The sequence below is a fragment of the Stenella coeruleoalba genome (assembly GCF_951394435.1).
Source record: "Stenella coeruleoalba genome assembly, chromosome: 7".
In the NCBI taxonomy this organism is placed as follows: Eukaryota; Metazoa; Chordata; class Mammalia; order Artiodactyla; family Delphinidae; genus Stenella; species Stenella coeruleoalba.
This window is the reverse complement of record NC_137153.1, coordinates 31,125,759-31,153,690: the sequence shown is the minus strand read 5'-3', so window position 1 is coordinate 31,153,690 and position 27,932 is coordinate 31,125,759. Positions and strand designations below refer to the sequence as shown.

The following is a 27,932-nucleotide window of genomic DNA, read 5'->3' as shown; positions in this document are numbered from 1 at the left end:
CATAATTGGAGTGTTTAGTCTATTGATATTTAAATTTAACCCAACTGTTGACATAGTTGGGTTTGAGTATGTTGTCTTAATAAGTGCTTTCTGTTTATTGTACCTGTTTTATGTGTCTTTTACTCCTTTCTTGGCTTTCTTTGAATGCCTTTTTTTTTTTTTTCCTCTGCTAACCTCAAGGTTACTTAAAACATGCATCTTTGACTTGTCAAAATCTAATATTTGGTTGTTTCCCCCTCTTCCTGGACACTTAAACTCCATTTATATTAGTTTCACTTACGTAGCACAGTTTGTGCTATTTTAATTCTGTGTATATTTTGTCTTAGGACACTATTAATTTATACAGTAGTAGCCATTTAGATTTACCCTTTTCATTGCTCTTCGTTCCTTGTTATAATTCCAGTCCAATCCAATTCCAATTCCATTTTCCTTCTGCCTGAAGAACATTCTTTATTTCTCCCCTGTTGTGTGACTCCTAATAGTGAATTCTTTGAGTATGTGTTAGTCTAAAAATATCTCAAATTGATTTTCCCTTTTGAGGGATATTTTTGATTTGTATAGAGTTCTAACTTGTCAGTTTTCTTCTAAGGTGTTGAAAGAAGTTATTAGATTTTCAGCTTTCATTTTTTTTCTTAAGTAAACTGTCAGTTTGATATTTGCTGTCATGGATGGGATCTTTTTTACTTCAGGCTTTTATGGGTTTTTTTTTTTTTTTTTTTGGTCTTTGGTTTTCAACAGTTTTTATGATGTGTCTAGGTATATATTTCTTTTTATTTATATTTTGTGTTTATAGGTCTTACTGAATCTGTGGTAATGTTTTCTTTTGAGAAGTTTGCAGCCATTATCTTTTAAAGTATTTCTTCTGCCCTGTCCCCCCTACCCTCTACTCCATTTAAATGCATGTGAGGCGTTCCCAGTCTCTTACCCTTTGCATGCTTCGTCCTTGGTATTTCTTCTGATCTATCTTTGTTCACTAATTTTTAATGAGGCCAGCCTATTGATAATCTATCCATTGAGTTTACTGTATTTTTTCACTTCTGGAAAATCTGGTTCTGTGATAGTTTTCTACCAAAGTTTTATATCTTATTTTTCTGTCTCTGAACATAATAGTCACAGCTATTTTATTTTTCATTTAATAATTTTATTTATTCCTGTAACCTTCCTGTAGCTTACTATAAAGTATGATTTTGTAACTGCAACACCTGGTAGCCCAGTGGGTCTGCTTTTTTTTGTTGTTTATCTGTCGTTTCTGCTAGTTTTTATTTTGTCTCTTTCTGGGCTAACTTGCATGGTTGCACATGTAGTAGATTACATTTTTTAAAGTGTTTGAGATAATTTGGGGTCAGGATGATATTCCTAGAGAGGATTTATGCTTGCTCTGCCAGACGTCTGAGGGAGCTGGCAGCTTGGGATCACCTCTGCTAAGTTTTAGGGTAAAGAGGAGTTGCGGCTGGACTTCTTACCATTCCTCCAGCTCGCAAGAGCAATTCAGGATTCCATGTCATAGAGACGTGGGTTCACCAGCCCCCTCCTTCCTTTGGTAGTCCCTGGGTTCTGGTCTTTGGCCCCTCACCTGGCAAAGTTATTAGCCTCTAGCTGCCCCTTAACACTTGGCAGTTACTCTCAGGGAGAAAAGTGGTTGCATATGTGGGGTTTACCTACCACTCTAGGTCCTGCCTCTGGAAGCACTGCTATCTTCAAGTTCTTTGATGCCTTCAAGCATATGGTTAGTGTATGTGTCACTGTGTGTGTTCATGTTTTTGTCACGGAAGTTTTCAGTCATATACAGTCGTTCCTCCATATCTGCTGGCGATTGGTTCTAGTATCCCCAGAGGATACCAAAATCCATGGATACCAAAATCAAGTCCCTTACATAGAACGACGTAGTTTCTTGCATATAACCTGTGCACATCTTCCCATATACTTTGTCATTTCTAAATTATTTATAATATCTAATACAACATAAATATTGCATAAATGGTTGTAAATGCAATGTAAAAGCTGTGTAGATAGTTGCCAGTGCTTTCAGGAACTTTCTGGAATTTTTTTTCCCCTGAATATTTTTGATCTGAGGTAGGTTGAATCTGTTGACGTGGAACCCACAGATGTGGAGGGTGAACTGTACAATAGTCAAGAAAATAGTGTAAAAGATCCCCCTTTGTCTCTGTGACACCATTCCAGTGATCTTCCTGACCTTGATAGCTTCCTGGCTTCTGGTATGGCAAGATGTTCCAGGCTCTTCATATATTTCCTCCCGCTCACCTGCAATTAACCTTTTCTATAAGAAACACTGCTTCCCAATAGTTTTTGTTAAGGGTGTTCTTTTAGATTTTATTTTGATATTCTAGCTTTCAGGAGAGTGGTCTAAATTACCAGTCCATCACTACCAGGATTGTCCATTCTTTACATTGATTCCTGCAGGTGGCCTTTAAAGACACATCAAAGATTCAGGGTTGCTTTTTGCCAGTGGTTTTAGGCAGGGGTTGTTGTGCCACGGACGTTTTCTCAGTCTGGTGAAACCTGTGGATACCTTCTCAGAATGTTTCTGAATACAGTGAATAAAATACAAGGGAGCAAAGAAGAAATGTTATATTTAAATAGTTACTAAATATGAAAACAATGTTAATTTAGTAATATGGCTTTTTTGTTAATATGTTAAGTGACAGATAAGACATACAGAAACAATTTCATATTTTAAGGTACTAAAGTGACAGCTCTTGATGTTTATCAAAAAGTAAATTGAGGTGGTCTTTTCTCTCCTTTCACATATTGATCAACAAATAATTGATGGTAGGGAATACAAGAGAGCATAGTAGATCTGTGTGTCACAGCACTGTAATCCTGACACACTAGCTACCCAGAGTGAGGTCAGACTTTATAGGCCAAACCACTGTCCTCCATAAAACTGCCCTCACTACAGACACCAACAATAAACTTGGTGGTCCACAGGCCACCCATGTTTCTGACCACCTGGCTACGAATTCGGGGGTCCTCGTGATCTCATGTTTGATAATTTACTAGAACAACTCACAGAACTCAGGAAAATGCTATACTTATGATACAGTTTCATTATAGCAGAAAAGGATCCAAATCCATGACCATCCAAAAGAAGCACACAGGACAAGGTCTGGAAGGGTTTGAATGGGAATCTTCTAGTTTTCTTCTGTGGAGTCAGGAGTATCACTGACCTGCACATGGATATGTAATGGTGCATGGAGTTAGAGTATTGTTGACCAGGGAAGCTCTCTCCGGCTTCTATGTCCAGAGTGTTTATTGGGGTTTTGTTATGTGAGCATGGCTGATTGAATCATTGGCCATGAGGTTGAGCTCAGTCTTTAGCTTCCCTCCTTGAAAGTTGGGCTATCGGGATTCAAAGCTCCAATCCTCTAATCCCGTGGTTGGTCTTTTTGGTGTGGCCAGCCCCATCCTGAGTCATCTTGTTAGCACAAACTATCTAGGGACCCACCATAAATCACAAACACTCCTGTCATTTAGGACATTCCAACGATTTAGAAGGTACTTCCCAGGAACGGGGGTGGGGAGGGGGCAAGTTCTAGCCAAACTCTTTGTTTTACAACAGTCACCAATTCTGTTGTCACAGTTTGATGACTAATGCCCTGATGGCTGACCTACTCCGGTCATGTCTTGTTCTGTGGCAGGCCTCATAACTTAATTTAGAAGTAGTTGATGAGGGCTTCCCTGGTGGCGCAGTGGTTAAGAATCCACCTCAGGGGACACGGGTTCAATCCCTGGTCTGGGAAGATCCCAAATACCGTGGAGCAGCTAAGCCTGTGCGCCATAACTACTGAGCCTGCGCTCTAGAGCCCACGAGCCACAACTACTGAAGCCCCCGCGCCTAGAGCCCATGCTCCACGATAAGAGAAGCCACCGCAATGAGAAACCTGCGCACCTCAAGGAAGAGTAGCCCTCGCTTGCCGCAACCAGAGAAAAGCCCGCACGCAGCCACAAAGACCCAATGCAGCCAAAAAAACAAAAAAACCCCGAAGTAATTGATGAGCTTAAAAGCTGTTTTGAGATCTGTAATAAATGCAGTGGGGTGGAAAGATCTGTGATTTCTGTTGTTGAGAAAGTCAGGGATACTGGTAAAATAATGTGGTTTCATACGCTCATGATGGAAGGAAGTGCTTGCTGTATAATTCAGGTGAAAGTTAGGAAAATGGAGATAGAATTTTTCCCTCATCCAAATTCATGATACTTGTGAATTTTGTCCATCCTTAAGAGCTCCTTTGTTAGAACTTGGTGGTTGGATGTCTCGTGATTTAGGCTGTTTAATAATTTTGTTTATATTGATATGAGAGTTTGTGGCCCTGAAGGCCTTCAGATATACACTTGGTATGTACTGTAGCCAAACACTGGGTAATTAACAATGCTGTGTTCAAACAGCCCTTCATTTTAATCTTGAGGTTTTAGCCAAAGGGACAGCCTATGCTGGAGACCTCTAGAGCACTGGTTTTACATGCCATCCATTGAAACATTTGTGACTGGGCTTTCTGGTAAATTCTTTTGGGTACTTAGGAAGGTTCTGAGTTGTAATACAATGTTTTTTCTTTCCAGATTTATAGAATCTAAAACTATTGACCCTTTTTCTCTCTTAACATTTTATTGTGAACATTTTCAAGCATACAGAAAAGTTGAAACGCAGTCGAACACCTGTATACTCACCATCCAGATTCAGGAATTGCAAATACTTTGCCACCTTTTTTTTTTATATAATTTTTTTAAAAATTATTTTATTTATTTATTTTTGGTTGCATTAGGTCTTCGTTGCTGCGTGCGGGCTTTCTCTAGTTGTGGCGAGTGGGGGCTACTGTTGGTTGCGGTACAGGGGCTTCTCGTTGCACTGACTTCTCTTGTTGTGGAGCACAGGGTCTAGGTGTGCAGGCTTCAGTAGTTGTGGCACGTGGGCTCAGTAGTTGTGGCTCACGGGTTCCAGAGCACAGGCTCAGTAGTTGTGGCACATGGGCTTAGTTGCTCCGCAGCATGTGGGATCTTCCCAGACGAGGGCTTGACCCGTGTCCCCTGCATTGGCAGGCAGATTCTTAACCATTGCACCACCAGGGAAGCCCTACCACCTTTTCTTAATCTATTTTTAAAAATCACATCTTAGGAAATAAGCTACAGACTTTGGAGTACCTACAGTAAATCTGTGTTGTTGCCACCAATTCCAGATTTTGCTGTTCTTCTCTCTCTGCTGTTGTTTTCCCCAAACTTTTTATTTTATTTATTTATTTTTTTTGCGGTACACGGGCCTCTCACTGTTGTGGCCTCTCCCGTTGCAGAGCACAGGCTCCGGATGTGCAGGCTCAGCGGCCATGGCTCACGGGCCCAGCCGCTCCGCGGCATGTGGGATCTTCCCGGACCGGGGCACGAACCCGTGCCCCCTGCATCGGCAGGCGGACTCTCAACCACTGCGCCACCAGGGAAGCCCTCCCCAAACTTTTTTAATGAAACTTCCTATACACTGAAAAGTTAAACCTATAGCTGAGTTATACCTGTATGTTTTCCATTGAGATTCATTTGCTGACATTTTGTTATACTCAACATTTTTTGTTGTTAAGCCATTTGAAAGTTGCAGTAAATTGCAGACATCATGATACTTTTAAAAATAAGGATTTTTTTTGTAACTACAATATCATAATTAAGAAATTAAGAAAATTATTTCTTGTTTAATATTCAGGTCCTATTCAGATTTTAGCCATATGTCATTTTTCACATAAATATTTGTGATAGCATACATTCCTCCCCACACTTTGAACCCTTTGTGACGACAACTGTAAGACACTTGTTGGCAGCCCAAACTTCAGCTTAACACTTGGTGTGTTTAGCGGTTTGTACTTTTCCACTAGTGTTGAGATTTCTTTGGAACATGGCACTTTTGCTTAAGCAGTTTTAGAAATTTATTTTCTTTTTATAAATAGCACTGTTTGGTGATAGCAGCTGGCAGCAAATATTTTGATATGTAACTTTTTTTAAAAAAAATATTTATTTATTTATTTATTTTGGCTGCTCCAGGTCTTAGTTGCAGCATGCATGTGGGATCTTAGTTCCCCTACCAGGGATCGAACCTGTGCCCCCTGCAGTGGAAGCACAGAGTTTTAACCACTGGACCACCAGGGAAGTCCCTGTGTTTATTTTTAAAATAAGAAATTTATCTCAGCTATGTTACTTGTAGTCTGTATGCCCACGTGCATTTTAATTTCGGTGCCGTAGGTTTTTATTATTTATTGTTTTAACATCTTTATTGGAGTATAATTGCTTCACAATGTTGTGTTAGTTTCTGCTGTATAACAAAGGTGCTGTAGGGGTTTTTTTATATATGAATTTATTTATATTTGGCTGCGTTGGGTCTTCATTGCTGCACACGGGCTTTCTCTAGTTGCAGTGAGCCGGGGCTACTGTTCATTGAGGTGCGCGGGCTTCTTGTGGTAGCTTCTCTTGTTACGGAGCACGGGCTCTAGGTGCGCAGGCTTCAGAAGTTGTGGTGTGTGGGCTCAGTAGTTGTGGCTCGCGGGCTCTAGAGTGCAGGCTCATTAGTTGTGGCTCACGGGCTTAGTTGCTCCACGGCATGTGGGATCTTCCCGGACCAGGGTTCGAACCCGTGTCCCCTTCATTGTCAGGCGGATTCTTAACCACTGCCCCACCAGGGAAGTCCCGGTGCCGTAGGGTTTTAATTTCCAAAATGGAACAAGTATAATGTGTGCCTTATGGTGGTTGTGTAGAGTCTGAGTTGATGCATATATAGCAGTGTGTGACACACAGCATGTGCTTGGGGACACTTGTTTGTGAAATTGTGAGAATCTTGTGTTCCCCTTTCAGCTGGTTACAGAAATATTTTGAGTTTCGAAACTAAATTCATGACATGTTTTAAAGATTGTTTAGCCAAATTGCATGCTTGGATAGTTAATTATATTTAATACAGATGGACTTATAGCAAAGGGAAATAAATCCAGGATCTTCTTTTCCCCAGCTTTCTTTACGAAAAATTTTAAATTGAAATAAAAGTTCAGAGAATAACATTAGTATGTTCTTTGTATAGATTCAAAAATTAATATTTTGTCATTTTCACTTTATTGTTTGTGTATGTATCACTTTCTTTCCATGAACTATTTGAAATTCACTTGCAGACATTAATTCAGCCTACCTGTAGAAATTTCAGCATGTATTTCCTAAGAATAAATATATTCTCATGTATAACTACAGTGTCATTATTGTGCTTTTAAAGGTTAATGATAATTCCATAATGTGTCATCTACTATATAGACCCTATTTAAATTTCCCCAGACTTCAATGTCTTCTATAGCTTTTTCCCCTCCAAACCATTCATTCAGGGTTTGCTTGCTGTCTGCTTTTAGTCTCTTTTAATCTAGAGCAGTATGTCTACCTTTTTTTCTTATGACATTGACCTTTTAAGGAGTGTATTCCATTTGTCTTGTAGAAACTTCTCACATTCTCTTGTATCACCTGTATTTCTTAAAAACTGGGAATTAGGTCTAGAGTCTCAAGTAGATTTAGATAAAGCATTTTTGTCAAGAATGTTTTATAATGATGTGATGTACCTTGCATCACATCACATCTGGAAGCCTCTAAAGTGTGGTTGGCTCACAATTAGTGGTGTTGAATTGTTTGATCCCTCCATTGTCAAGAAGCATTTATAATCAACAGGTAATTTGGGGTGATTCTTTGGTACTGTGCAACATTATTTTTTAACAGCCTTTCACTGAATGGTGTTAGCAATCTGTTGGGTTTAGTCCTGAATACAGAGCTATCTTTTTTATTGGCTTCAATTTAAGCTCCATTTGACAACATTTTGTGTAATATTTGAAAAAAATTATGACTCCTGCTATCTTAGAAATGAGACTGTGCTGTCTCAGGATTTAAGATAAGATCAAGCAGTTGGAATAGAATTGCAACTCAAAAATGGGGAAGAACTTTTATCTGGAATTTTGTTTTCTTATATTATTCAAAAAGCTCCTATATCATTCCCTTCTGCAACTCTTTTTTTCAATCTGTGTCTTATACTTTTTAAAAAGTATTATAACAATTTCAACCTGAAAATTTTAATGAAGTGGTAAGCAGTAGAAAAATCATACCAAGATAAGCTTAAATCTGCTAGTGAGAAGGGTACATACTCTTTAGACCATCAGTAAGCTAAAATTTTCATGTTATAGAACCAAGTTGATTTATTAAGTTAAGAAACATTGATACTTGTGTAGATTAAAATATTCTTCAGTCTTTGAAGCAGCTTTGTAAAGAGTGTCAGAGAAAAGGAGCAGAGTCATGGGATGTTTTTAAAATTGGGAAATACTGCATTATTTATTATATACCGATGAGAACAGAAATTGATAGAGAAGATAGAGATGGGATTGTTAAAACATATGAAAGGGTTGAATTTAAACACAGTTTATCTGTTATTATAGTAGCAGAGGCTACCAACCAGCTGGTGAATTTGTGGTGGGAAGATGAGTAGTTCTCTTCTGTTTGCTTCTGTCTAACTAGCAGATAGGAGGATGGGCTTGGTATTGTCAAATGCCCACTTGAGATAATGAGATTATAAATTGGGAAGTTTTTCAGCCCCATTTAATGGCTGAAATTGTGGGTGCAGTAGGAAAGGAGTTGGGTTAGGGTTTTGCCAGAAAGTGACAGGAAGAGAAAAGCAAGGGAGTCACTCTAGTGGTTGACCATCTGTGGAATCTAAGCTGAGTAATGAGGGAAGTTAGTCCCCAAGGAAGAAAAAGGTCAGGCTGTAGTTTGGAGGTAGTGGTTGCATCAAAGAATTGTTGGAGTGGAACTTCTGGTGTAGGAAAAGTGGAATGATCAGAGGTGGTTTTGAGTGTTAGATGCTTGAAACAAAGATTCCAGAGGTATTGTAGTCATTGGTGATGAGAAGGTTGAGGTTGTGGCTGTGGAGATAGTTGGTTGGAGTTGGGTAGGTAGTTTGAAATGAGGATGTCAGAGAACCAAGGGAGCACGTTGTTCAAGGATCATATGTTGCCAAGAATGTGATGGAAAACAAGTAAGATCTTCAAGAGTGTGTGCAGATGACTAGAGGATTAATAGGTGGATGACTGCAACGAAAAGGGGGGCCTGTTATTACTAGTGCTATGGCACGTGCCTCCACGTTGGGGTGTTGGGGTAGGAGAGATTGTGTAAGTAAGGTTGTTTGGGGAACACAAACAACCAGTTTGGAGAGAGCTGCTGGATGGAGGGGACCCTAGATAGACTTTTGCTACAGACAGACTGCCTTTCAGAAGGCAGCAGAAAGGTTTGGGCAGATGGGGGAAGAGGGCTGTAGGGTTCCAGTAGGGAAAGATACATCAGAGTGGGAAGAATTGAATGGGGAAGTGAGATTTCTGGTGCTGAAAGAGGTAGAGTGATGCGAGGCTTACATGTCTGTTGGGTGGCCTTGGGAAAGACAAGTGTATGTCTTTGTTGTCATGACAGCCTAGACTTTGTTGTCATGACAGCCTAGACTTCATTTCCTTACCTCAGTGCGTGGGGAGGCAGGCTGGTTGTAGCTCCTAGGAAGAGCACATGAACCTTGCATGGGAAAGGTCACCTTCAGAAAAGCTGCTGCTTCCATGTTTTTTCTATACAGGCATACCTTGTTTTATTGAAGGTTTGTGGCAACCTGGCATTCATTGGCAGATGATGGTTAGCATCTTTAGCAATAAAGTATTTCTAAATCAAGGTATGTACATAGTTTTCTTCAGGTATAATGCTACTGCAAACTTAATAGAGTACAGTATAATATGAACATAACTTTTATATGCATTGGAAACCAAAAAATTAGTGTGACTCACTTTATTGCAATATTTGCTTTATTGTGGTGGTCTGGAACTGAACCCTCAATATCTCTGAGGGATGCCTGTATAACTTATTGCCACTTGAAATACTGTCTTTTTTCCTTACTTATTTGTGTACTGTCTCTCCCCTTCTACCTAAGCTTCAAACAGTAGGCATTCTGAATATTCATTAAATGAATTATAAAAGCCATTTGTTTTTAAATTTCCCTTGAAGTTCTATATAGTTAAGCATTTTTACCAGTTGAAATGATTCCTCTCTCCCTTGTTATTTAGGCTTTTTAATTATTTTAACTATTTTGTTGAATTTTAGTCTCTAGAAAATTCATTCCCTTCAATTCTTAAACCTGTGAATGCATGGCTGTATGATGTAGACATGATGACTAACAACGAGAACTGAACGTAGTCATGTGGTTCAGTGAAATTTGTGGTGGATATTTTTGTGTTCTATGAGAATACATTTCCATATATGTTTTACTACGTGGACTGTAAACTGGACCCAAATTTCAATTAAATGATAAACTGACTTTTTTGCATGGGTATGGAAATTTCTTTGAGGCTCCTCCAGAGTTATTGGATCTTCCGCTCTGGTTTCCTGAAGCTTGGGAGCAGAAAGGGAACTGCGAAGTCTTATTGGCTGTAATCCCTTCTTTTGCCCAAGGCTGCTGGTTTACTGACCATACCTCTAGCTGTGGCTCAGACTTGAAGTAGCTTCCAGTGCTGCCTCACCCTCCAGCTGTTGTTCCACCATGCACCTGCCACACCTCTGTTGCCCACTCCAGTGCCTTGCTGGGTCTTTTTGTGTCCCATCAAGAATATGGGACCTGCCAGTCTAAATCTTTTCTGACATGCCAGTGTCTACCCTTTTCTGACTTTTGCCAGCAAAATGGATTGGCTGCCAGCAAAATGGGTTGGGATACAATGGGGGAAGCCGGAAGCCAGATGCTGTATTATGTTTAGTTGACCCGTGAGGAACTGCACTTTTCCTTGTTGAGGGGTCTAGTACCTCCTTTTCTCCTGCTTCTCTGTGTTGTCCTTGGCACTGAGGTCTGAGGAAATAAAGTTAATTACTTCCTGGCAAAGTGTATTTTAGCTGATGTTACGTTTAAAATTTGTCATGTTTGATGGCTTACTTGGAGTAGTTTGCTTTTGTGATGCTCTAGTAATGAACTATTATTTCACTGTCTTACAGAGTACTTAGGATTTCACGTATTTTTGCTGAACTTATTAAAAAAAAAGGCGCTTGGGATGATGGATTAACAAGAACATTGAAATTCTGTGAGAACTTTCAAATTGGAGCATACTGAATTTTCACCCTAGTCCAGCAGCTCTGCTGCTCACTTAAATACAGATGAATGAAGACCCCATTCGGGAAGACACCTGGCCAGCGGTCCAGAGCTGATGCAGGTAGGCAGTGCAGTTCTACACTTTAGTACAATAAATTTAAAACAGTTGTAAAAATGAGAAATGCTCTCATGTAATTCGTAGTGGTTTGCTATTCCTAAAGCTTTGTGATTTCCAGTATTTTAAACACATACACATGTGAAAGAAACAGGTTTAGGTTTTTGAAAGGTAGGGATCATATTAATTTTTTTTTCCTGTGGTCTCTTGCAGTAAGTTATAGATGTCCAGTAAATACAGCAAGTGAATTGTAAATACTTGTAGGATTATAGTAAACAAAGGATTTATCATTTGTTTTTGAAAGAAGATGTGAAAGTGAGATGACTAGCTGAGTATTAGATTTAGTGAGATTTAGGATATTTATAGGGAAAAAGGTAAGCTCAGTTTTTTGTGTATTTATTTGAAAGAACTTTACTGGAATGAAATGTATGGAAATGAATATTTAATAGAAATTAATTCTTATTTTTGAGGCACACAGCCGATACTAGAAGTTTAGACTTTGCATGATTTTTGTCCACCCTAAAAACAAAGGTTAAAAATCTTATAGGCTACAAAATAAAATAGGTAAGTAGTATTTTCTTTAAGATTTATGTTTTTCTCCATTCCAGAAATACATTTGAATATTGGAAAAAACCTGTCATAACATGTTAAGGTTCTTTGATAAATGAATCAGAGAATTCTGCTAGGAAAATTACTATTAATCTTACAAGTGGTTGCTATGTGATTTAGAATTTATTATATTTATTAACTGTAGTGTTTGGAATTCCTTTGTAGAAGAGCCACAGGGATTAAGATTTTTAAGTTTCTCTTTTCTCTTTGATTTTAGTTCCTCTCGTAAAGATAATATTGATTTAACTGTTAAATATTTGTCAGTAAGATTAACTTGCAGTAGTGGTGACTGACTGAAGTATAAGTCACCTGAGAGGTTACTATTTAAATTCCAACAGGCTCATCAGCTCTGTCCTGCTCTTTTATTAGCTGTATAAACATTGGTGCATTTTGTATCTTCTTAAGCCTTGGTTTTTCTCATCTAAACAATGGGACTGTTATGGTATGTATCTATTGGGGTTATTATGAAGAATAAATGTGTTTATGTTGTCAGGTGCTTAGGTAGGTGCCTGGCACATTATAGCCGCTCTGCAAAAAGCATTTTTTTTTTTGTTGATCATATTGTTTGTAACGAAATGTTTATTCCATCTCATTAGTTGCAAAAATTGCTGTCAAGTTTTTGTTGATCAGTGAACGCCCCATGTTTCTGTCATTTGAAATAGTAATTCGTACCCTCAAGTTCTTTTTATGCACACCATTCTAAATTCAGCACTCCTATTTTCTTCACTGATTTAGTCATATTCTTAGGAGAGAGAATTGATTAAAGTGATGTGTAGTATGGTGTAAGTAATTGAAGGAGCTAAACCAAGAGATGTTACTGTTAAGGGAGAGATTGTCTAATCCTAGCCAGTTCTTTGATCTTATATTTTCTTACTCTTTGATATTTTTTAGAGCATATGGCCTAGTGCTAAAGACAAAGTAGGTACTCTGTAAATTCTAATCAGCCTATTGATGAATATTTTAACATATGAAACCCTGGGGTCATTTATTGTTTTTCACTGTTGTGTATTATACTCTATTTTAGAGAGATACTGATCCCTTGATCAGTATTACTTATAAACTAGTCTTAATCATTTTCCCTGTTAACATAGACAAAGGCTTTGTTACTTTTAAATCCCTGTATCAGTAACAAATGTGCCCATTTACAAATAAAGAAAATTCACACACAAAGGGGGTTTCTTTTTCTCATGCAGCAAGAAGCCCAAATAGGCATTCCAGAGTTGACATGGTGGCTCAGCTATGCCCTTAGTCTGGTGCCATCTGAAAGGCTAAAGTGGGGGCCTTCAGTGGATAAGGCTCCTAGGATGTTTCTCTTCCTCTGTGGGCCATTGTGTAGCTGGAGTTACTACATGAAGGCTCCCAGAGCAAGTATCCCAAGAGAAACAGGCACAGTGGCATGGTCTCTTCTCTTGGAACCTTGGAAGTCATACAGGTTCACTTCTGTTGCATTTTGTTCATTGAAGCAGTCTCAGAGGTCTGCCCAGGTTCAAGGGAGTGGGCATGTACTCTGCTCCATGGGAGAAGTGTCAGAGAATTGTGGTCATGTTTTAAAACCACCACAGTGGGCAACTCCTAATACCTGACAGTGCTTGACATTAGGGTGTGAGTGATCAATAAAAATTTGAAAATTGAGTTTTCTGCATTCTCTTTATGTACCTAGTTCAACATATTAGGGATTTCTTTTTTTTTTAATTAATTAATTATTTAATTTTTGCTGCGTTGGGTCTTTGTTGCTGCGCACGGGCTTTCTCTAGTTGCGGCGAGCGGGGGCTACTCTTCTTTGTGGTGTGCGGGCTTCTTATTGTGGTGGCTTCTCTTGTTGAGGAGCATGGGCTCTAGGTGCACAGGTTTCAGTAGTTGTGGCACGTGGGCTCAGTAGCTGTGGCTCATGGGCTCCTGTAGAGTGCAGGCTCAGTAGTTGTGGCACATGGGCTTAGTTGCTCTGCGGCATGTGGGATCTTCCTGGACCAGGGCTCGAACCCATGTCCCCTGCATTGGCAGGCATATTCTTAACCACTGTGCCACCAGGGAAGTTCCAGGGATTTCTATTTTTAAAATAACTTAGGTTTATTTATATAAATATGTTGGAATTTAATTGGTTACTAAAGTGGTAGTTTATATATACCTAATGACGTTGGGCAGCAAGTCCTTTTTTACAGTAAAGCTTTTTTCATATTTTTTTTTTCCTGTAAAGTTAGCCTCCATTTTTACTAGTTTACCAAAGGTTGCAAATTTTCTCCTTTTATGACATTATACTGATAGGTACAGGGAATGGTAGTAATAGATATCCATGTGCCGAATACTCAGATTAACAACTATTTTTGCTATATTCAAATATTTTTAAAACCTTGATTTTACTTTTATCAAATCAATAAAAATTCATGGGTGAAATGTCAAGTAGTGCCGAAGACTTATATCAAAAAGTAGGCACTCCATTCATTTTGCTGTTTACCTTCAAAATTTGTAAATGAGTACACAAATTTCTCTTGATCTGAAAAATTTAGATATGTATTGAAACCTGTGGAGGATGACGGCTTTTTCACGTAACATCTTTTTTCTCCCGTTAACCTTTTTTTTTAAATAATGAAGTCAATATTTAATTTTTTTATTGAAGTAAAGTTAATTTACAATGTTGGGTTAGTTTCAGGTATACAACAAACAGATTCAGTTGTGTATGTATACATGTACATATGTATGTATTATTTTTCAGATTCTTTTCCATTATAGGTTATTAACAAGATATTGATTATATTGGGACTTCCCTGGTGGTCCAGTGGCTAAGACTCCACGCACCCAGTGCAGGAGGCCTGGGTTCGATCCCCGGTCAGGAAACTAGATCCCACATGCTGCAACTAAGAGTTTGCATGCCACAACTAAAAGATCCCGCCTGATACAACTAAGGATCCCGTGTGCTGCAACGAAGATCCCGACCGCCGCAACTAAGACCTGGCATAGACAGACAGACAGATAGACAGACAGACAGATAAATGAGATTTTTTTTTAAAAAAGATACTGAGTATCATTCTATCTGCTACTTTTCTTTGCCTCAGTTAGTATGATAATCTCTAGGTCCATCCATGTAGCTGCAGATGGCATTATTTCATTTATTTTTTTATGGCTGAGTAATATTCCTTTGTATATACGTACCACATCTTCTTTATCCATTCATCTGTTGACAAATATTTAGGTTACTTCCAGGTCTTGGCTATTATAATTAGTGCTGCTACAAATATTGGGGTGCATGGGTTGCAGTATCATATGGTAGCTCTGTTTTTAGTTTTTTAAGGAACCTCTATACTGTTCTCCATAGTGGCTGTACCAGTTTACATTCCCACCAACAGTGTAGGGAGGGTTCCTTTTTCTCCTTTCTCCACACCCTCTCCAGCATTTATTATTTGTAGACTTTTTGATGATAGCCATTCTGACTGGTGTGAGGTGATACCTCATTGTACTTTTGATTTGCAGTTCTCTAATTAATGCGTGTTGAACCTCTTTTAATGTGCCTGTTGCCCATCTGTATGTCATCTTTGGAGAAATGTCTGTTGAGGTCTTCTGCCCTTTTTTTTTTTAGATGTTGGGGGTAGGAGTTTATTAACTAATTTATTTATTTTTGCTGTGTTGGGTCTTCATTTCTGTGCGAGGGCTTTCTCTAGTTGTAGCAAGCAAGGACCACTCTTCATTGCAGTGCGCGGGCCTCTCTAGTACTATCACGGCCTCTTGTTGCGGAGCACAGGCTCCAGACGCGCAGGCTCAATAGTTGTGGCTAACAGGCCTAGTTGCTCCGCGGCATGTGGGATCCTCCCAGACCAGGGCTCGAACCTGTGTCCCCTGCATTAGCAGGCAGATTCTCAACCACTGTGCCACCAGGGAAGCCCTGCCCATTTTTTGATTGGGTTGTTATTTTGATATTAAGCTGTATGAACTATTTGTATATTTTGAAAATTAATCCCTTGTCAGTAGCATCATTTGCAGCAATTTTCTCCCAGTCCGTAGATTGTCTTTTTTCATTTTGTTTATGGTTTCCTTTGCTATGCAAAAGCTTTTAAGTTTAAGTAGGTCCCATTTGTTTATTTTTGCTTTTATTTCCATTACCGTAAGAGACAGATCCAAAAAAATATTGCTGTGATTTATGTCAAAGAGTGTTCTGCCTATGTTTTCCTCTAGGAGTTTTATAGTATCCAGTCTTACATTTAGGTCTTTAATCCAGTTGAGTTTATTTTTGTATATGGTGTTAGAGAATGTTCTAATTCCATTGTTTTACATTTAGCTGTCCAGTTTTCTCAGCACTACTTATTGAAGAGACTGTCTTTTTTCCACTGTATATTCTTGCCTCCTTTGTCGTAGATTAATTGACCATCATGCATGGGTTTATTTCTGGGCTTTTTATCATGTTCCATTGATCTCTATGTCGGTTTTTGTTTCAGTACCATACTGTTTTGATTACTGTAGCTTTGTAGTATAATTTGAAGTCAGGGAGCATGATTCCTCCAGCTCTGTTCTCCTTTCTCAAGACTGTTTTGGCTTTGGCAGTCTTCTGTGTTTCCATACAAATAAAATTTTTTGTTGCAGTTACGTGAAAAAGGCCATTGGTAATTTGATAGGCATTGCATTGAATCTGTAGATTGCCTTGGGTAGTATGGTCATTTTAACAATATTGATTCTTCCATTCCAAGAACACAGTATATCTTTTGTCTTCAGTTTCTTTCATCAGTGTCTTACAGTCTTTGGAGTACAGGTCTTTTGCCTCCTTAGGTGGGTTTTTTTCTAGATACATTCTTTTTGATGCAGTGGTTAATGGGATTGTTTCCTTAATTTCTTTCTGATATTTTGTTTTTAGTGTATACAAATGCAGACGATTTCTGTATATTAATTTTGTATCCAGCAACTGTCAAATTCATTGATGAGTTCTACTAGTTTCCTGGTAGCATCTTTTAGGACTTTCTATATATAGCATCATGTCATCTGCAAACAGGGACAATTATACTACTTCTTTAGCCTTCTAAGTTTTGGCTAAAATGGTACTTACTGTTTCTATCATGATTACTGCATAAGTACTGAACTTTTGAGCCAAGTAATGCAGTATGATTATTTTTTTTGCACATTTTTCCTGGAGTTTAGTGATTGCTTTAGTTTTTTTTCTATTTGTTTAAGTTTCTTTGCAAGTTGAAGTCTCTTAAACCCTCCAACAGCTCTATAAAGCTCCTCTCAGTATAATTTCCTGCATGCCAAATCCATCTGTCCGTGTTTTTCTTAGAGGATTTTTTCCTAGTGCCTTCTGTCCTTTTCTCATCTGTTGATTATTCTCTCGACCTGCTGCAACATTGTCATCCTTGGAATTTCTTTTTCCTCTTTTGTATGTTAGATTCTCCTTTCCTCCTGGTTCCCATGCATTTTGTCTCTTAGTGTGTACTCTTGCCTGGGTAAAGCATGTACATCTTCAAAAGTTTCAAGAGTAGGCAGTGAATGAGTTGATTGTTAAAGCTGCAAGTGGAATGTATAGTGATTCATTCATATTCTTTACTTTCCACTTCTCAGATTTCCTGAAATTGTCTCTAATAAGAATTTTAAAAAATGCACATAGAAGATGGAAGTTTTTTTGGACCTTGTATCAACATTGTTGTTATTCTACTCTCATGCTTTATATTTGGCAGGGAAAAGATTCTAGGTTGGAAATAACTTTTTCTTTCAGAATTTTCCAGGCATTGCTCCATTCATTGTCTTTGAGATCCAGTGTTGCTATTTGGGGAAGTTGTATGCCATTTTCATTTCTGAACCTTTGTATGTGTCCAGTGGTTTTTTTTCCCCTCTTCTCTAGAAACTTATTTTTTTTTATTTTTTGTAATTTATTTATTTTTGGCTGCATTGGGTCTTTGTTGCTGCATGCGGGCTTTCTCTAGTTGCGGCGAGCAGCGGCTACTCTTCGTTGCGGTGTGTAGGCTTGTCATTGCAGTGGCTTCTCTTGTTGTGGAGCACAGGCTCTAGGTGCGTGGGCTTCACTAGTTGTGGCATGCGGGCACAGTAATTGTGGATCATAGGCTCTAGACCGCAGGCTCAGTAGTTGTGGCACATGGGCTTAGTTGTTCCACGACATGTGGGATCTTCCCAGACCAGGGCTCGAACCTGTGTCCCCTGCATTGGCAGGTGGATTCTTAACCACTGTGCCACCAGGGAAGCCCCTGTAAGTTGCATTTTTAAAAAGCCTTTCTTGAATTAGCTCTACCTCTTATGATTGTCTTAGTGTCTCTTTGCTTTTTGTCTCTATTTGTGAATGTTTTCTCTTGTGAATGTTTTCTTTAGAGATGGATTTTCAGATTTCCTGCTTGTATGATGAGAGTATTTAATACCTCTCAGATTTCCTGATTTCTCCCTTAAAGTTATAAAGTCATACTCTTTTTCTGTTTGTTGAAGTGGCACCCCCAGAGACGACTGCTGGTCATGTAAAGCCAGGCTAATTAAAATTGCTGATCAACAGGGAGCCTGTCACCTTGACAGCCTCCCAGGGAAATTTCACAAGAGGGAAAGGTGCTCACAGGGGAAGAATGAGTGAATTAATAGGATTGGAGGCAATGAGTGTGGTGTGTAGGGGGATTGGTATTTTTAATCCAGATGAGTTGCTGGAACAGACATTGGTCTTTATCCTTGGAACATCTGAGTCCATGCAAAGTTAAGTCAAAAGTTGGTTATTTTGGAACATGTGTCTGAATGAGCTTGTTAAAACAGTTTGAGTGTATATAGTTTTACTTGCCTGTCATGGTTTAGTACAGTTTAAGTAGTGGTTTGGTGAGTCATTGAACAGTTTATTTTGTAAATTAGGCTTTTTTTCTCATTTCAATCAACAAATAGATGTAGCTCCCTAATAAAGGGTCTTGTTCTGTTTTCCACTGGAAAATCTGTGATCCTCAGATGGGTGATATAACCCACCATTGACAACTAACTGACATTGGTGCCCAGTGAATATATACACACCTACCTACTCTTCTGTTATTTGCTTTTTCCACTTAACAGTATGTATAGGTGACCTCTTCTTAGCAGTATGTAGAGAAATTGCTCATGACTCTTTACAACTGAACAGTATTCCATTGTGCAGATGTACCAAATTAGTTTGTTCAGTAGTCAGTTATTTGGACATTTAGGTTGTTTCTACTCTTCTGCTATTAGAAATAATAACTGCAATGAATAGCCTTGTCCATTTGTCTTGCCAGTGCCATTAGGATAGATTTCTAGAGGTAGAACTGAATCAGATCTTAAATGTATATGTAGGGCTTCCCTGGTGGCGCGGTGGTTGGGAGTCCGCCTGCCGATGCAGGGGACACGGGTTCGTGCCCTGGTCTGGGAAGATCCCACATGCCGCGGAGCGGCTGGGCCCGTGAGCCATGGCCGCTGGGCCTGCGCGTCCGGAGCCTGTGCTCTGCAACAGGAGAGGCCACGGCAGTGAGAGGCCCGCGTACCGCAAAAAAAAAAAAAAAAAAAAAATGTATATGTAATTCTGTGAGATGTCACCAGATTCCCCTCAGTGGGCTCTGTACCGTTTTTCATTCCTACCAGCAAGTAATATGTGTTTCTCACAGAGTCTCACCAGCGTTGTATGTTGTCAGCAGTGTAGATTTTTGTCCATCTGATGGGTGGGAATGGTATCTCTGTAGTTGTATGCGTGAGGCTGCATATCTTGTGTTACTTGTAAATGCCTCTTTGGCCTTTTTATGTTCTTATCTCACCCATTTTTTCTTCTCTACTTTCAGAGGCTCTTTTAATGTCAGAGATATTAACTTTTGTCTGTGGTATGAGTAATTTATCTTATACTCTCTGTTGTGTGGAGTCAGCTTCTTGGAGAAAATCTTCCTTGAGTCCCTTGTCTCTTGTTCCCATTTGTATGGGTCTCTTAGCCTACTTCTCAGAAGCTGCGCTGAACTTCTAACATGGTTTCTCAGATCCTCTGTGTTTACAGTGCTTTTCTCTCAATTTCGGGAGTATCTTCCAATAATGCTGAGAGAAGATTTGTTTAAGGTTTAAATTTTGAGCCCGTACATGACTGTAAATGCCAGTTGGTAATTTATCTGGTTACGAGTTCTGTATTCAAAATAATTTTACCTCAGTTTTGAAGGCATCACTTACCTCTTGTTGTCTAGCCCAGTGTTGATGGTCAAAGAATAAGTCTAGTACCTCTTTATTTTTTTTAAAGAATTAAAAAAAATAGACTATTTTTGTAGAGCAGTTTTAAGTTATAGCAAAATTGAGCAGAGGGTACAGTGATTTCTCATATACCCCCCATCTCTCCCCAGAGTTCCCCAGTAGCAGCATCCCACACTCAATTATATATGTGTTAACAATGAAGGTACTACATTGACACATCAGCATCATCCTAAGTCTGTAGTTTCAAGTGTTCACTCTTGGTGTTGTATGCTCTGTGGGTCTTGACAAATGCATAATGACACAAATCCACCATTATAGTATCATACAGAATGGGTTCACTGCCCTGAAAATCCTGTGTTCCAACTATTCATCCCTACCTCCCCCTTAACCCTTGGCAACCACTGACCTTTTATTGTCTCCATAGTTCTGCCTTTCCCAGAATATCATATAGTTGGAGTCATAAAATTCCTTCATGGCTTGATAGCTTTTTTTTTCAGTACTGAATAATATTCTGTTGTCTGAATATAGTACCAATTATTTATCCGTTCACCTACTGAAGGGCATCTTGTTGCTTGCTTCCAAGTTTTGGCAATTATGTATAAAGCTCCTATGAACATCCATGTGCAGGCTTTTATGTGGATGTAAGTTTTCACCTCCTTTGGATAAGTGCCAGGGAGGATAATTGCTGGATTATATGGTAAGAGTTTTGTGAGAAACTTCCAAATTTGGATTCCCACCGACAGTGAATGAGAATTCCAGTTGCTCCACATCCTCTCTAGCATTTGGTGTTATCAATACATATTTTGGATTTTCACCATTCTAATAGGTGTATTTAGTGGTATCTCATTGTTTTGAGTTTGTATTTCCCTGATGACTTATGATATAGACCATCTTTTTATACTTTTATTTGCCATCTCTGTATCTTTGGTGAGGTGTAAAGGTTTTTTGGTTCAATTTTTTTTTTTTTTTTTTTTGCGGTACGCGGGCCTCTCACTGTTGTGGCCTCTCCGTTGCGGAGCAACAGGCTCCGGACGCGCAGGCTCAGCGGCCATGGCTCACGGGCGCAGCCGCTCCGCGGCATGTGGGATCTTCCCGGACTGGGGCACGAACCCGTGTCCCCTGCATCGGCAGGTGGACTCTCAACCACTGCGCCACCAGGGAAGCCCTTTTGGTTCAATTTTTAAAAGTTGTTTAATCAGTTTGTTTTCATTGCTGAATTTTAAAAGTTCTCTTTATGTTATGGATAACAGTACTTTATCAGATATGTCTTTCCCAAATGTTTTGTTATCGTCCTGACAGTGTCTTTCACAGAGCAAAAGATTTAAAGTTTAATTAAGTCCAACTTATCAATTATTTCTTTCATGGATTTTGCCTTTGGCATTGTATCTAAAAGGTTCTCAACATAACTGAGGTTATCTAGATTTTCTCCTATGTTACCTTTTAGGAGTTTTATAGTTGATAGTTTTTTGTTTTACATTTAGGCCTGTGATCTGTTTTGAGTTCATTTTTGTGGTGGATATAAGATCTGTGTCTAAATTCATTTTTCTACATGTGGATGTCCAGTTGTTCCAGCACCATTTGTTGAAAACAGTCTTTTCTCCATTTTATTGCCTTTGCTCATTTGTCAAAGAACAGTTAACTGTATTTATGGGTGACTATTTGTGGGCTCTTTATTCTGTTCCATTGATCTCTTTGTTCTTTCACCAATACCACACTGTCATGATTAGTGTAGTTATATAGCAAGTCTTGAAGTCAGGTAATGTCAGTCCTCCAATTTTGTTTTTCTGCTTCAATATCCTGTTGGCTATTTGTGTCTTTTGCCTCTCCATATAAACTTTAGAGTCAGTTTGTTGATGACCACAAAATAACTTGCTAGGATTTTGATTGGGATTGCGTTTAATCTACATATCAAGTTCAGAAGAGCTGACATCTTGACAGTCTTGGTTTTTCCTATCCATGAACATGGAATATCTGTCCATTTATATGGTTCTTTAATTTTTTTAGTCTTTGAGACTAAAAAGTGAAGCGGTCATAAAGTGCAATTATGAAGTTTATTGTGGGGTGACTTATACACAGGCAGGATCAGCTGGACGACCATCCATAGGTGTTTGCAGCTGCACTCCATACCACCAAAAGGAGTATAGGGGGATTTAAAGGAGCCAAAGCTAAAAATGGAATCTGATTACTAAGGGAGAAGCACACCCACACAGATGGGACTGGGGTTTTTCCTCCCCCCCTTCAGGGGTCTCATGTCCACTAACCATCTGCATAAGCAAAAGATACTCTCCCAGTTTTCATATCAGGTGAAGGCAAGGGTAAAAGCTGATAGGAAACTTACCTGCTTTGGGTGCATTTCTTGTGAGTAAGCTAAAGCTCAGTCATGCAGAAAGGGGAGAGGGGGTGGGATGGAGATGACAAAGAAGAGTCAGTGTGGTTCAGCCACTCAGAGCCCTTGGCATGTTATTCATAGTTATTTTAAGTTCTCAGTTGGATAATTCCAGCATCACTGCCATATCTGAGTCTGATTCTGGTATTTGCTCTGTCTCTTCAAACTGTGCCTCACAGTTTTTGATGAAAGCCAGACATGATATTCTGGGTAAAAGGAGCTCTGGTAAATGAGCCTTAAGTGATATGGTGGTGTGGTGTGGGAGGGAGAGATACACTGTGTAGTTCTGTGATGAGGTTTTAGTCTTCAGTGAGTCTGCCTCACCGGGCTGTGACCTTCACTTGTGCTCCTCAGTTTCCTCCCCTCTTGTGTCCTACAGGGTGGCTAGGGGGCTGAGCCTTGAAATACCTGTCACACCAGGGGACAGCTAGAGAGTTGGAGTTGGGTATTTCCCTTCCCTCTGGTCACTTAGGCCCTGATACAGTAAGACTCCAATAAAATAGTTTCTCTCAAGGGCAGGCCTTGTTAAGAACATAATACTTTGGTGTATTTCAAAAAGGGTACTTCTCCCTTCCCTCTGCTGAAAGCATAAGGGGGTTTTTCTCTGCTCTTCACTGTGAGAACCTGATGGTGCTTCTGGAGGTAAAACTTAAAAAAATGTGGAGCCCCTTCCTTCCCATGACTAGGTCCCCTGGAGTTTTTATTTTTCAGACTTGTCCACATCAAGCCTCTAGCAGTTAGTCAATTGCCTTTCAGGTTTTCCTACCCAGGTACTGGTTCCTGCAGAGGATTCTGCTACCATGAATTGTGATTCTCTGTATCTGCTTGTCTGTGTCTCCAATTTTGGGGACAGTGATTCCTTGTAACCTCACTTCTCTCACCAATCTAAGAAGAGTTGTTGATTTTTCAGCTTGTTCAGCCCTTGTTAGAACAGAGTGATAACTTCCAAGCTCCTAACATGCCGGACTGGAAATGGAAAGTTCTCTCTCTTCATTTATTTTAATTTTCAAGAGCTCTTGTTGTCCCTTTTTATAGCCACTTGTTCCCATTTTATGACTATAGTATCTTCAGTTTTCCTGAGGATACCAGTTCTTTTATTTAATTTTCGTAGGTCTTGGAACTACAAACAGTGATGCTTATTTTTATCTTTCTCGTACCACTGGGTTTTTCGTTTGTTTTTTTGTTTTGTTTGACTGTTGATCATTGTCCATTCATACTTAAGAATTAAGGATTAATTACAAACGGCTTACCTTTTCTTGAGTGATCAGAAGATTGTTTTTGTCACGGTACTCATCTAAATGGGAAAGCCAGCTTTGTGGGGAGTGTGGCGATGTCTGGGGCCTGTTAAGTGTCTAGGATGCAGGGAGCCGCGTGGGTGTTAGGCCGGGGGTGTACCAAATGCTAACGTCAGCTGCCCTTTCCTTGTATAGTTAGTGGTGAAGGGAAGGAGGGGATCCTGACACCAGGTACAATTCCAGTAGATCTTGATCGAATCCTGTATTTTCACGTCTACTTTTGCATTTTTTATATCGTTATATGCATCTATTGTAAGCCTAGGGATGTTCCAGGGATGCTCTGGATAGATTTGCTCTCTGTTCGGTCCGTATCTTATCTTCATGTATGAGCTGCCCACTTCGTGCACTGTATATATATAAGCATGCTAGGTGAAAGTGGGGGAGAATGGCTCTCTAAGCAATCGGGGTAATGTCTCACTGTTTTTATCTATGAAGTAGAATGGACAATCTTACACAGACCAATTGACCATATATCTCCTTTTTCATTTAACTTCTTAGAATTGTAAATGTTATGTAAGTACAGAAATTTATGTCTAAAAATTGCATGTCTTAATGTAAGGCCAAGGAGAGAGAACTTTGCAGAAAACCCAGAAGCCTTCTTGTTCCACCCAGGTGGATCTTGTTACTTAGCGTGAATTTTGATCAATATAGTAAGCATGCTTTTGCATCATTCCACAGATATTGATAGATTGTTTTCATTTTTATATTTTTATTCAAAATATTTGAATTTTCTTTGTGATTTTGTGTTTGAACCGTGACGTTTTAGAAGATTGTTGTTTAATTTGCAAATACTGGGGTGTTTCCAAATACCTTGTTATTTATTTCTGACTTGATTCTGATATAGTTAGAGGACATACTTTGTATGATTTCACGTTATTTTAAGTGTATTGAGGGTTTGTATTCTGAGTAGCATATGGTGTATCTGGGTTAATGTCCCATGTGAACTTGGAAAAGATCTTTATTTTGACAGTATTGGATTGGCATTCTGTAAATGTCAACTAAGCCTAGTTGGCTGCTTGTGATGTTCAGGTCTTTTATATCCTTTCTGATATTCCTAGCCACTTGTTATATCAATTACTGAGAAGCGTTCATATTTTTAAATATAATTATGAGTATGTCACTTTTCCATGTGAATTGTCAGTTTTTGCTTTATATATTTCAGTGTTCTTTATTTTATTTATTTATTTTTGGCTGTGTTAGGTCTTCGTTGCTGTGCGCAGGCTTTCTCTAGTTGCAGAGAGTGAGGGATACTCTTCGTTGTGGTACACGGGCTTCTCATGGTGGCTTCTCTTGTGGAGCACGGGCTCTAGGTGTACAGGCTTCAGTAGTTGCAGCACGTGGGCTCAAGAGTACAGGCTCAGTAGTTGTGGCACGTGAGCTTAGTTGCTCTGCGGCATGTTGGATCTTCCCGGACCAGGGATCGAACCCGTGACCTCTGCATTGGCAGGCTGATTCTTAACCATTGCACCACCAGGGAAGTCCATATATTTCAGTATTCTATAATTAGGTTCATATACATTTGAGATTGTTATGGCTTCCCTTTTTTTGTTTTGTTTTGGTTTTTTGGCCACGCCCTCACAGCTTGTGGCGTCTTCGTTCTCCCACCAGCGGTTGAACCCAGACCCTCGGCAGTGAGATCTTGGAGTCCTAACCACTGGACCACCAGGGATCTCCCTGGTATGGCTTCTTGATTGATCCTTTCATCATTTTGGAATGTCCTTTTTGATCCCTGATAACTTTGTCCTGAAGTTACTTTGTCTGATGTTAATAATCGTCTCTTCCTTCTTTATATGGTCTCTTAATTGATTCATTTAGACTATGTTTAATGAAATTATCAATATTGTTGGGTTGGAAAGATTTTTGCTATCTATAGTATTCTGAATCCACAGGTAGGTTATTTTGTTTATCTTAGCAGCACCTTAAAGATTTATTCCACTGTTTTCTGGCTTACATTGTTTCTGACAACATATCTGGAGCTAGTATTTTCTGTTTCCCTAAATTTAAGGTGTCTTTATTCTTTGTCTGCTTAAAATATTTTATTTATCATTGGTTTTCAGAAATTTGATTAGGTTGTGCCTTGGTGTGGTTTTTTCCTTTGTCTTTATCTTACTTTGGCTTCATTGAGCTTGTTGGCTCCATGGTTATATACTTACCACATCTGGAAAACTTTCTGTCATTATTTTTGTCAGACTTTTTCTTCCTTCACCCCTTGGTCCTCTCTTTCATGGAGTGCATTTCATTTATGTTGGGCTAGTTGATATTGTCCTACAAGTTACTGAGGCTGTTTGTTTCCCCCAGTTTTTTCCTTTGTGTTCCGTTTTAGATATGTTCTACTGCAATGTCTCACATTCACTGGTCTTTTTATCTGTGGGGTCTAATCTGCTATTAATCATATCCAGTGATTTTTTTTCTTTCATTTTGGATCATGTATTTATCACCAGTTTCATTTATTTATTCTCTTCTCCCCACCCCACCCCCATTTTTCTATTTTAAGTGTTTTTGTCTTCCTTTAAGCTATTTGTGCATAGTTGTTAATAGTTCTTTTAACATCCTTGCCTGCTAATTACATCGTTTTGGTAATAACCCGCTTGGTTATGGGGTTACAGTCTGCCGCTTTTCCACAGGTCTAATAATTTTAGTTGGGGTGTTGGACATTTGAAATGTGTTGTGGAGCACTGGGTTTTATTGATGTCCTTTAATGAATATTGGAGTTTGTTTTGGCAAGCAGGTGCTAGGATGGGTCTATAGCAGCTTTTATTTTTAGGGCTACTTCATCCTTCTGGTTAACGGATTATCTTTTTATGGTTTTTACTGACTGCCCTGTGTGTTCAAAGAGGTGGCTAGATGGACTTTGAACAACCCTCATGCCTTTGCAGGTTAATATCTAGCCAGACTTAAGACCACCCCTCCCCTTCCAGATGTTTGGAGCTCCCTCTGAGATCTCTCTCCTTGCCAGCACTCAGATCCACAACTCCCAGCCACCTCTCCCTCCGCAACTCCCATCTGACTCTCAGTGTAGCAGAACCACAGTGTTCTTGGTTTTCCCTTCATGAACCGTCATCTACAAGTTGTTATGGGGATGCACTTGGTTGGTGTGGGGACCTCTGCATGGGTTTTCTGCTCCCTGGTTCCATAGTCCTCTGCTGCCTGTTGTCCTGATGTTTGGATCCAGATATGTCATATCTCTTGTCCCATTTTCTAGTTGTTCGTGGCAGGAAGACAAGTTCTGTACCTTTTAGTTCTTTATGACTAGGATTGTCATTTTTTGTTGTAGTTTTTGTCCGTGTGATTTTGGTTTTGTGTTTTATGGCTGATTTAGGCAGATAAACTGCTGTCTCTGTCATTTTATCTTCCCAGAATCCCTTATGTCTCCTATTTAAAAGATAAGTAAACAAATGGTTTTGTTACATGTTGGCTATTTGTGGGTTTTTTTGGCCACGCCTTGTGGTTTGTGGGATCCTAGTTCCCCAAACAGGTATCAAACCTGGACCCTCGGCAGTGGAAACGCAGATTCCTAACCATAAACCACCAGGGAATTCCCTTGTGGTTTATTTTAACTTCATACTTTATATAGCAGTTTTTCATAAGTTAACTTTTTCCTGAGTTTGAACTATTTTTTATTCAGTTTTCGTTGACTCATACTCACTTCTCTTTTAGGCCATGCTGGTGTATCTGCAAGCATGATGAAGAAACGGACATCCCACAAGTAAGCAATTCTGAAACTTGCCTTTTTAGATAGCAAACTGTGGCCTTTGGTTACATGAGATATGAGGTCATCTATGTGAGGCCCTCTCCCTGTATGAGCAGGTCTTGCCTCACAGCAGCCAGCATCACATATAGCCTTGCTGCATGCTGAGTAGTGGTGTGCTATCTAATCCCTGTGCATTGAGGACCTGGCTAGCACTCTGCCAGGCACACTCATTTCTTTATAAGATTTTCAAATGAATGAGGAGCTTGTAATTTAGAGAAAGCATAAGTATATTGAAAGATAATTTTAAGTGACAAATGTGTTATAAATCCTAAATTCTATAGGTACTAGAGAGTAGAAGCAACTTTTTTCCTCCCTGAAATCTTCTTTTGTGTGTAATGTAGTTATGTCCAAAAAGAAAATTGAGATACTATCTTAAATAACAATATCCACTGGTACTGTATTTTATTTAATAGATTTTACAAGTATCCACTACTGTGCAGTAGTGACGGCTACTGTACCATGGAACCCTCTCTAACAAATCAGTTATGATTGTATGAGTCTTAATCATGGATTGTTAAATATGGAAGACTCTCCTTGAC

General features: G+C 39.2%; 1 protein-coding gene across 1 annotated transcript in view; it reads left to right on the top strand.

Annotated features, from left to right (window-relative positions):
• SPIN1 (spindlin 1) overlaps nt 1–27,932 on the top strand; it is a 65,380-nt gene that overhangs the window by 11,521 nt on the left and 25,927 nt on the right. Inside the window, 1 exon segment of the mRNA XM_079925501.1 lies at nt 27,300–27,348. Coding sequence (XP_079781627.1) covers nt 27,323–27,348 — 26 coding nt within the window. The 5' untranslated portion in view covers nt 27,300–27,322.